Genomic DNA, 11,222 nt, shown 5'->3' on the forward strand with positions numbered 1-11,222 from the left:
AGCAGCAGCAGCGGCGCTGGGAACGCTGCCTACACGGTCAACGGGGTTTGCGGCCCCGAACCCCGCACCGGGCGGGCAGGAGCCTCCCCGGGCACCGCGCGGGGGCGGGGGGGGAGGGGGGGAGGAGCGCTCCTGGGCGGGGGTCGGTGCCCGCCTCGCCCCGCCCCCAGGCCGGGGCCGCCGCGCGCATGCGCCATGCCCGCCCCGCCCCTCATGACGCGCACGCGCGCCGACACGTTTCGCGACACCGCTGTCGCCGCGCTTTCCGGCTGCGCGGCGACGCGTTTTACGGCAGCGCGACGCGCTCGCCGGTGGCGGCCGCGATGGCGTCTCCCTTCAGCGGGGTGCTGCAGCTCACCGACCTGGACGACTTCATCGGGCCCTCCCAGGTGGGCGCGGGCCGCCAGGGCTCTTCCCTGCGAGCGCCGCCGGGGCGGGGGGGCAGATGGCGCCCGGTCGGGGCCGCTGCTGCGGGCGGGGAAGGCCCCGCCGCGCTCCCGGGACCTGGGAGGCGCCTCGTAGCGCGCAGGGGGCGAAGGGGCCGCGCCCGGCCTGCTGCCGCCACCCGCCCTTCTTCTGCCGCTGCTAATGAAAATAGTAAAGGGAGAAAGCACAGAGATACCTCGCGGCTCCCTCCAGGCAGCGCGAGGGGTCGGGGAGGGCAGCGGCTCTGCGGTCAGCGCCAAAGCAGCTGAAGAAAAGCCTCGTTCATGTGCCCGCGGCCAGTCACGCTCCCCCGATCTGATCTGGGAACTGCCCGCCTAAATATTAACCTGGGGGTGGGGGGTGGGGGAGAGAAACAAAACAAAACAACACAGCAAGAACAACAAGCTTAAGCCTAAACAAGGTCTCTGATCCAGCGCATGCGCTTCACCAAGACGTAAGGTGCCTAACCAATAAAAATCACCCAAGGAATGAAAACACCCTTGGGACTGCATCACAAAACAATACAGAAAACTGGAAGTCCGATTCCTTGCAACATTAAAAGACCCTTCACTGGCACTAGCCCCATGTTGACTGTAGTGACCACGCCTCCACTGGTTAAAATGGGCAGTGAAGAATGCATGATCTGTAGGGCTTTTTGAGAGAAGAGGACTTTGCAGGCAAGCCCCAGTTGCTTTCACGGCTCCTTAAAGCCCAGCTGACTTCTTTGGAGCAACAGCAAAAGCGCCCTCTCTTTTTGGTGTGATGCTGGAAAAGTGTTCCTTCTGTAAAAAGGGGGTAAGAGTTCTTACTTTTACATTTTCCCTTGGTGGTTATAGATGCTGTGAGTAAATGCAGCATACCTTAAGGCAGAATAAGCGGCATTCACTCTTCAGCTAGCCTTTGCTTTTGATCATTCTAGTTTCAATTACAGTTTTGCTGTGCTTTCTCTTCCACACATCTTAGCTGCTCACTTTGGGGCTTTCTTTCTGCATCAGGAATGTATCAAACCTGTCAAAGTTGAAAAAAACCACCCTGGAAAAGCAGCAGCTAAGATCAGAATTGAAGCAGATGGGAGCTACTTTCAGATCAATCAGGTATGTGTGATTTTTGATTATTGTGTAAAATATCCAAAAAGTGCAACTTTCTTGCTCTGTATTTAAATGCTCCAGCTAGTTACTGCCTGCCAGGGAACCAAGATGTAACAAAAGTATTGCTCTTGTCATCAGCCTTCTCGCATCTTTTTCCAGAGCCCAAGGTGGTTTTAGTTACCCAGTTCTATAAGCAATATTTCTAAAGTCACGTCTGCCCTTTTGTTTTATGCTCTCAAACACGGACATTAATTAATGATGTTTTCAGTGTAAGAGCAGATAAGGTGAGAAGTCTCTTTGCTTGCCACCAGTTCTCAAGTGCCTGCATTGCTAGATTATTTGAGATAATGCTTTTCTTATTACATCATACAGGACAAAAGTTACCTTACGTTTAAAAGATACAGCGTGGCTCAGAAATACTCTGATATGAGATGCTGAAACCATGTTTCATCAACATACAGCTACAAAGGACTTAATTCTGTGCACAGTGAGTTAGATCCTGACACTCAGAGAGCCGTACACCAGGCCAGAATGGATTTTCTCAATGGGCAAGCAGCAAAAGAAGCTAATGGATTACTGCATTTTACCTTCTCCTGTTATTTGCAAGTACCTTAATACTAAAACCTTCTGCTACTTTTGGGCAGCACACAAGCAGTAATACTCATAATTTCAGGAGCACAACAAAACTTACAAAAACAAGCCGTCACCCTTCCTTATCTTGGGTGAAGTATCCCAGGAATAATCCACGGTGCAGGATGGCCAAGCTAAATTACAAAAGTGTGCAATGATTCCAGAAGCAGAATTTAGGATGAAACTTCAGCCTCCCGATTTGCACTCCTGAGCACCACCACCTGCTCCCTACAGCCCCTCTGAGCTGTCTGTACGGTCCAGCTGTGGCTACAGCACCATTTCTACCTCGCCTCCTCTGAGAGAGAGGTATTTTTCCAGGGCGCAGGCTTATCTGGCTGTCTTGCTTACATGAGCGTCTGACATGTTATACAAAGCTTCCCGCTCTTTCCTGCCACCAGGCTCGATTAGCTTCTGACCATCCAACATGCTCTCTTGCACAAGTAGCTTGTACATTCACCAAGTCTAGCAGCCGAGACTGACAACTGTGGGTTCTCTAGTACTGACACGGACTGCAGTGATTTTCTCCGCCTCAATCCCAGCTTCAACAGAGTAGGTATCGCGCAGAGCCAAACCCCCCCGGGCTTCCACAAGGCTCCGTTACATTGCTCTGCAATGGCAGGAGGGCACCGTCCTTGGCCAGGGCTTATCCATATGCTTTTGAGAGGTCACTCACAGGCAGAAAGATAAGAGCTGGAATGTTTTTTACAAAAAGATGAATCGTGCCCTTATCATGAGCATAAACTGCTTGGAGGGCTGGTTGAACCACTGCATTGTGTTTCCTTTTCAACATCCTTGTCTTACAACGTTTGCAAAGAAGAAAAGGTGAAAAGTAACCAAGCAGAGGTGTCCCAGTTTCCATGAAACTACCAGGCACTGCTTTGTGACAGTCTGCCAGGAACTGCACTGACATAAGCCGGCCTGGCTAGAACCAGGTTGATTCACCGCTGACACGTATGCTAATTGGAGACAGTTTCTCTATCTTTTCCATTCGCACCCCGGAACGAGCCTTAGGTTTTGTGAGTCTTATGCTGAAATGCAAGTGATTTGTTATTGTTGCATTTTAGACTGTCAGATAGCTGAAAACTGGGGGACTCTTTACTTCCAGAGATTCAGATCCATAGCTAACCTCACAGATTTTGTTGCTGTCTATGAAAACTTTACTGGGGTAAGAATATTGATTTAGACGCTTGGTGACATTTTACCAGCCTAGAGCAAAACCATTTCCATTTCTTTTTAGGCAGCCACACAAATCCCCCTGGGGTTTATACTCTGAGAGTCAGAGTATTACAAAATCGTTTGAACAACAAACACAAAATGAGAACACGTGGCCCTTTCTCCCTTCCTTGGAAACAATGGGAATTTCTCCAGCTCCTTCAGGAGAGCCAGGATCTTCCCCTCTGCTACCGCAAGTCCAGCTCTAAAGTTCATGACTCTTCCCTTGCATTTCAATTCCAGTAAGCCCCAGCGGGTTGACTCCTTTTGCCATAACAGAGCACCGAACAGAAAGGATGGATGTTACAGCTAGAGCACATGCACCTGGGTTCAGGTCCCGGACCTGATCCACGTTCCCTGCTTGTCTTTGAGTTCACAGAGATGATCATCGGATAACTTGCCTTTGTTTCTGGGGCAGACAGGGCAGAGACATGGGCTGTTTCCACACAGTATTTCAGAAAAGCCTCTGCTGGTGCCAGACTTGCTCTCGCTGCAACACCAGAAGGAGTTCTGAGAGCTACCCAGCTCGCTCGGGCCAAGCAGACACCCAGAATCTATCACTAACTTTTGGAAAATGGATCTGTTCCATTTTAATCCAACACCTTTAGTGCAAAGAACCTCTCCTACTTCATGACTCTACAGGACAGAACAGGGTCTGCCTGGGCCTTATGCCACTACTTCATTAGGAACGTTAAATACCATAACCTGCGTTTTTCAAAGAGAAGAACGAGCCTAGAACCAAGTCTCCTTGAGGACAAGGTTGTGCAGGAATGCTGCAGGGAGACACACGCTGACCCGGCCAGTTCGAGCAAGTACAGATGTGTAATTACAGTTACTTCTCTGTCTCTTTCCGCTCCAGATGGCCCCCCTGGAGGAGCTGACTGCCGTCCAGCTTGCCCACTTAACCCTGTCCCCAGACGCGTTCAGCTCTGTCGCTAACACTGAACAAATCTTTGACAGAGCATCCAAGCCGCCGGGCCTCAATGAGTTGGCTGCTTACTGGGATGAGTTGAACTCTGCTTTAGAGGAGGTAACTGCGGACAGCTTGTTATTGGGGCTCAGTGGGAGAGCTTTGCGTGGGACAGAAGTTTCCCTAGGGTAAACGCGCAGTAACCTAGCCTGAAAGGAAGATGTTGCAACAAGTTTGCCAGGGAAGCTCGTAGCTGGCGTTGCATTCTGAGTCTCACTCTGCGAGACTCGGACCCTACAGCGCTCTGCTTCAGGTAAGAGCTGATCATAGAGAAAACACTCCCTGCTGGGTTACAGCATCACGACTAACCCAGCTTCTCCCAGAACCATGCAAGCCAGCTTTGTACCAGAGCAAATGTCTTTAACTCCCTGCATTCATCCAAAAGATGAAGCATAGGCCAAGACCTGAAAATTGAAGGTCTAGAGGGGAACACACACATTTGTTCCTCCAGCTGTGTTGAATTCATTTCAGAATGTTTGCCTGCTGCAGAACATCGAGGTGGGGGCATCAAAACCACCTTTTTTCTTCCATCCTGATTTTGGTGGAAGCTCTGCCTGCGTGTAACTTGGTGCTTCAGACTAATTTTGCCAGGTCTTGGCTGCACTGTTACAATGCTGTAAAATCCTTAGGGATGTTGCATGTTCTCCTAATACTGATGGGGTAGAAATGGAAACCGCATCACGTGGCGCCATGGTGGCAGAACAAGGCCAGGAGACGGGTGCTCTCAGTATTCTCGCTCTTTTGTCTTTTAAGTCTTCACCAGTCACTTGATTTGGCATTTGCTTACTTCATGTACTAGCCCACAAGCTGCCGAAATCAAATAGTAATTGGACCCAAGCTTTATCTTGGGACAGGATATTTGGAAGGCCTCGATTTGGACTCACTTTGCCCCCGCTGAAATCAATGACAAACTCCCCAGGCAACAACAAAGCCAGGCTTTTTCAACCCCTTCTTCTGATTTTTCCAATATATTTATTCTTAGGACAGCCAGAGAGAACAACCCCAAAATATTTCATGAGAGCTTTTAGCAAGCAGGTTTGTCTCCCAGGAGTCCTCACTCACTCCCGGCTTCTTCCGTCTGTAGAATTGCTGGGATCAACACAGTCTTCTCCAAAATCCCTGCAGCTGGCAAAATGGATGTATACAACTACACTCTGCATTTCTCACCCAGAAGTCCGAGGTCACCGGTAACACCTAATTCAGCTAATTATCTCAGTTCAGCTCATTCTCTGGGAGCTCTGTCACCCTGTGCAAGTTGTGGGACAGAGCTAATCACTCTGTTCCTTTGCTCAGTACCTTCCAAGCGGCTTGATTAAGTAACTACAGATGGTTCTTCTCAGAATTCATTCCTGTTCACAGTACGAAAATAAAACACGCTGGCAGAACATGCCACTGAAGGGCTGAGGCAAAGGCCATAAAAGGCAATGACTTCAAGCCTTTCCTTTGACCTCAAGGTGCTTTAGCAATCCTCAGTGGTGATCTGTACTTCAGTGCAGAATCTCCTCACCTCCTCAAGCTACCTGTTCTTCTCTGCCCTACCACAGGTCCTGCCTGCTATACCCAAGCCACAGCCAGACACTGGTTGTTACAGTTTCTTGGAAAAAGCTCCATAGAAGCACCTTACACTCAGTTTCGCTCTACCACCAACCCTTCGATGCAGTAAGTGTGCATGTTTCCAGGGTTACTTTAAAAAAAATGTTCGTGTCTCTTTTATACATGTGTGAATCCACAGTGCTCTGTTACCTACAAAGGCTTAATGAGCTCCTAGCAAGCACAACTGCTGACCCTCGGGGGCTCTGCCCCGGCGCCCTGGGCAGCAAGCTGACGCCCACAGTCACTTGTCCTTGCTCACCCGACACGGGCGCCCGCCTGCCTCTGTGCTGTCACAAGAGGCCAGCGGGGCACAGGGCCCGCAGCGCCCTCAGCCAGCACTCCGGCGGGGACCCTGCACCGTGCACGGACGCCTGCTGAGACTCTCCCACCCACCCGGTGGTCTTGGCTGCCCACAGGGCAGGCTCACAGGACGCATCCAGGATGTGTCTGCCCCTCTCTGGCACTCACCCAGAGGCGCTTCCCACAATGCCGCTCCCTCTGGCTTTGCGCTGGCACGACCTTCTGCATCCTGTCTTCTCACGGCTCCTCATCACCTTTCTCCTTCAGCTGGCAAGCACCAACCTTCAGAACAAGGATGCGAGGAAGCAGGTGCTCGTCCAGTTTATGGGGCAGCTGGAGGCAGAACTTCCAGCTTTCAGCCCTGCCCACTGGATGCTCCTGCTGGCCAGACTCACGCTGCTGCTGCTGCTGAGCGCCGGCAAGGAGAATATCAGACTTTTCCTGGGCCACATTTCCAGCCACGACAGTTTCAGAGCCCTGTGAGTATACGAGGCAGGCGTCCTCTTTGCTCTTCACGAAACAAAAAGGGCCCCTCAGTACATGGCAAAGGAACCTGCAGGGCTGCCTTTTGCTGAGCAACATCTCTGCAAGAGGGTATTCTTGGCAGAAATGCTCCAGCAGGCAAACACAGCACGCCTAGGGGCGCATCTCCATTCCCTTCAATAAAACTTCACAACGAGGAGGCCTTAGCTGCCCTTCCCCTCGCTCTCCTTTGCCTTTGGGGGAACCCTCTTCTCCCTCCCGCACCATCCCTCCCACCTACACCATTGCCACCAGCTCAAAAGCAAGAATTACAGCTCTCCCACGCCACTTCCCTCCCTAGCGTGTCTGCCGGGAGCCAGGCATACATCTCCCTCTTGCCCACGGATCTGCAAGGCACCTGGAGCGCTTTGCTGACCTTCCTCGAAAGCCAGCACGCCGCCACAGGTAAGAGCAACCAAACACCACAACGGCCAGCTGGCGGGCCTGGCCTTCCCAGCCAGCGGCAAGGCGACGCCACCCACTGACTCTCTGCCGCTCTTCTGACACAGGCTCGCCACGCGCTTGCGACCACCAAAGAAACCTCGACTGGCTGCAAGAGAACTTGTGGGCATTCGCGGCTGTTGCTCACTGTGAAGATTTCATCGCACTACTGGCAGATTTCAGCGGGGTTCGTTTGCTTTCTAACTCCACAAGCACCGAGACCTTTGCTCTTGCTCAGCTCTCGCAGCCTGCTCTACTACAGCCCCAAAGGCAGGCAGAAGGCCGAGGCCGAGGCCTCTCCTGCCTGCTCCAGTTCACTAAACAGCCATTGCCCCAGCCGCAGCACACCTCAGCTGCCCAAGGCCGCAAATTCAGCCAACTCCACGCCTTAGGGCTCGCTCTCTTAGCAAGCTTTTGCTTCTCTCTCACGGGCTCCCTTTGCTTTTGCAGTTTGAGCCCAGCGACAACCTCACAGCCACCCAGCTCGCCTGCCTGTTCTTTGGGCCCGCGCTCCTGCAGGACATCGGCGTGGCGGAAACCCTTGCGCTCTCCCTCCAGAGCCCGCCAGCTTCGCATGCCTCTGCCCCCCTCGCCGACTTGCTTGCTGCGGCGTCTCAGGTGAGATACTGACCCCAGGCTGCGCTTGGAAGGAAACGCCACGCTTTAGGGGGACGCTCTTTCGGTACGCGGCCAACGGGGAAAACTGCTCCTTGCCCAGACTCTTGCTGGGCCTTAGCCCAGCTTGGCCTTGGACGAGCGAGTAGCTTCCCGCAGCCCCTTCCCCTCTCATCTCCAGGCCGCCCCCACCCACACACTTGACACAGCAACACCTGGCAAACACCCGCTGCTCACAGCTCACTTGCCTTCTTACTTGCTTTGCTTTGCAGCAGGCCTTAGCATCCCTGACAGACGCGCAAGCCTGGGGCGCCACGCTCGGGGCCATCTTCCCCACGCTCCGAGGCCTCTTCGCCACGTCGGCTCTCCAGCAGCAGCGGATGAGAAGCAACACGCAGCAAGAGCAGGGAGTTGGTCACCGATGGTCTGCTGAGAGCATTCGCACAAATCACCTGCCCAGCGGCAGCAAACAGCTCTCATTAAATCTCATCCCACTAAATCCTGAGCACTGTCGCTTGCCTGAAACCCCGGCCAGAGCAAACTTAAGGCTCCCTGCGCGTCGAACGTCAGCTGGGCTGAGAGCGCGCAGAGGGCGCGAATGCTCTCCTTTGCGCTCCAGCCCTCGCTCCTTGCTCTGCCTTCTTCACCAGGACTCCCTTACAATTACCTCTCCTGCAAACCCGGGCCAAAAGGCCTGGCTGTGCCCAGCAAAAGGGCACAAAAAGCACTGTTATCCCTTGCATGCGGGGGCACAGATTCTCCCCCCCCGAACAGAGAGGAACAGCTTATCGCAAGACAGAAACAACGTGCCCACGTTTGGCAGCGGGACCTCCTAGCCCAGAATCTGTCGCGAGCTCAGCAGCAGCAGCGGCGCTGGGAACGCTGCCTACACGGTCAACGGGGTTTGCGGCCCCGAACCCCGCACCGGGCGGGCAGGAGCCTCCCCGGGCACCGCGCGGGGGCGGGGGGGAGGGGGGGAGGAGCGCTCCTGGGCGGGGGTCGGTGCCCGCCGCGCCTCGCCCCGCCCCCAGGCCGGGGCCGCCGCGCGCATGCGCCATACCCGCTCCGGCCCTCCCGATGCGCACGCGCGCCGACGCGTTTCGCGACACCGCTGTCGCCGCGCTTTCCGGCGGCGCGGCGACGCGTTTTACGGCAGCGCGACGCGCTCGCCGGTGGCGGCCGCGATGGCGTCTCCCTTCAGCGGGGTGCTGCAGCTCACCGACCTGGACGACTTCATCGGGCCCTCCCAGGTGGGCGCGGGCCGCCAGGGCTCTTCCCTGCGAGCGCCGCCGGGGCGGGGGGGCAGATGGCGCCCGGTCGGGGCCGCTGCTGCGGGCGGGAAAGGCCCCGCCGCGCTCCCGGGACCTGGGAGGCGCCTCGTAGCGCGCAGGGGGCGAAGGGGCCGCGCCCGGCCTGCTGCCGCCACCCGCCCTTCTTCTGCCGCTGCTAATGAAAATAGTAAAGGGAGAAAGCACAGAGATACCTCGCGGCTCCCTCCAGGCAGCGCGAGGGGTCGGGGAGGGCAGCGGCTCTGCGGTCAGCGCCAAAGCAGCTGAAGAAAAGCCTCGTTCATGTGCCCGCGGCCAGTCACGCTCCCCCGATCTGATCTGGGAACTGCCCGCCTAAATATTAACCTGGGGGTGGGGGAGAGAAACAAAACAAAACAACACAGCAAGAACAACAAGCTTAAGCCTAAACAAGGTCTCTGATCCAGCGCATGCGCTTCACCAAGACGTAAGGTGCCTAACCAATAAAAATCACCCAAGGAATGAAAACACCCTTGGGACTGCATCACAAAACAATACAGAAAACTGGAAGTCCGATTCCTTGCAACATTAAAAGACCCTTCACTGGCACTAGCCCCATGTTGACTGTAGTGACCACGCCTCCACTGGTTAAAATGGGCAGTGAAGAATGCATGATCTGTAGGGCTTTTTGAGAGAAGAGGACTTTGCAGGCAAGCCCCAGTTGCTTTCACGGCTCCTTAAAGCCCAGCTGACTTCTTTGGAGCAACAGCAAAAGCGCCCTCTCTTTTTGGTGTGATGCTGGAAAAGTGTTCCTTCTGTAAAAAGGGGGTAAGAGTTCTTACTTTTACATTTTCCCTTGGTGGTTATAGATGCTGTGAGTAAATGCAGCATACCTTAAGGCAGAATAAGCGGCATTCACTCTTCAGCTAGCCTTTGCTTTTGATCATTCTAGTTTCAATTACAGTTTTGCTGTGCTTTCTCTTCCACACATCTCAGCTGCTCACTTTGGGGCTTTCTTTCTGCATCAGGAATGTATCAAACCTGTCAAAGTTGAAAAAAACCACCCTGGAAAAGCAGCAGCTAAGATCAGAATTGAAGCAGATGGGAGCTACTTTCAGATCAATCAGGTATGTGTGATTTTTGATTATTGTGTAAAATATCCAAAAAGTGCAACTTTCTTGCTCTGTATTTAAATGCTCCAGCTAGTTACTGCCTGCCAGGGAACCAAGATGTAACAAAAGTATTGCTCTTGTCATCAGCCTTCTCGCATCTTTTTCCAGAGCCCAAGGTGGTTTTAGTTACCCAGTTCTATAAGCAATATTTCTAAAGTCACGTCTGCCCTTTTGTTTTATGCTCTCAAACACGGACATTAATTAATGATGTTTTCAGTGTAAGAGCAGATAAGGTGAGAAGTCTCTTTGCTTGCCACCAGTTCTCAAGTGCCTGCATTGCTAGATTATTTGAGATAATGCTTTTCTTATTGCATCATACAGGACAAAAGTTACCTTAGGTTTAAAAGATACAGCGTGGCTCAGAAATACTCTGATATGAGATGCTGAAACCATGTTTCATCAACATACAGCTACAAAGGACTTAATTCTGTGCACAGTGAGTTAGATCCTGACACTCAGAGAGCCGTACACCAGGCCAGAATGGATTTTCTCAATGGGCAAGCAGCAAAAGAAGCTAATGGATTACTGCATTTTACCTTCTCCTGTTATTTGCAAGCACCTTAATACTAAAACCTTCTGCTACTTTTGGGCAGCACACAAGCAGTAATACTCATAATTTCAGGAGCACAACAAAACTTACAAAAACAAGCCGTCACCCTTCCTTATCTTGGGTGAAGTATCCCAGGAATAATCCACGGTGCAGGATGGCCAAGCTAAATTACAAAAGTGTGCAATGATTCCAGAAGCAGAATTTAGGATGAAACTTCAGCCTCCCGATTTGCACTCCTGAGCACCACCACCTGCTCCCTACAGCCCCTCTGAGCTGTCTGTACGGTCCAGCTGTGGCTACAGCACCATTTCTACCTCGCCTCCTCTGAGAGAGAGGTATTTTTCCAGGGCGCAGGCTTATCTGGCTGTCTTGCTTACATGAGCGTCTGACATGTTATACAAAGCTTCCCGCTCTTTCCTGCCACCAGGCTCGATTAGCTTCTGACCATCCAACATG

At 52.9% G+C, this 11,222-nt stretch overlaps 1 protein-coding gene across 1 annotated transcript; it reads left to right on the forward strand.

The window, feature by feature from the left end:
* The first annotated feature begins 4,487 nt into the window (after positions 1-4,487).
* Positions 4,488-8,747, forward strand: LOC106493822 (uncharacterized). Its single transcript, XM_067306336.1, has 7 exons — positions 4,488-4,579; positions 5,871-5,985; positions 6,487-6,698; positions 7,043-7,146; positions 7,251-7,369; positions 7,633-7,800; positions 8,070-8,747. The coding sequence occupies exons 3-7, from the start codon at positions 6,544-6,546 to the stop codon at positions 8,631-8,633; spliced, it is 1,110 nt and encodes a 369-aa protein (XP_067162437.1). The 5' UTR covers positions 4,488-4,579; positions 5,871-5,985; positions 6,487-6,543; the 3' UTR covers positions 8,634-8,747.
* Positions 8,748-11,222: the final 2,475 nt, after the last annotated feature.

This window comes from Apteryx mantelli, chromosome 16 (assembly GCF_036417845.1).
Source record: "Apteryx mantelli isolate bAptMan1 chromosome 16, bAptMan1.hap1, whole genome shotgun sequence".
NCBI classification, from domain to species: domain Eukaryota; kingdom Metazoa; phylum Chordata; class Aves; order Apterygiformes; family Apterygidae; genus Apteryx; species Apteryx mantelli.

Excerpts from the sequence above, each read along its gene's own strand:
- LOC106493822 (XM_067306336.1), top strand. The coding sequence starts at position 6,544 with ATGGGGCAGCTGGAGGCAGAACTTCCAGCTTTCAGCCCTGCCCACTGG. Across the intron at positions 7,147-7,250 it reads AAGCCAGCACGCCGCCACAG|GCTCGCCACGCGCTTGCGAC; the intron begins GTAAGAGCAACC and ends CTTCTGACACAG. Across the intron at positions 7,801-8,069 it reads TGCTTGCTGCGGCGTCTCAG|CAGGCCTTAGCATCCCTGAC; the intron begins GTGAGATACTGA and ends TTTGCTTTGCAG.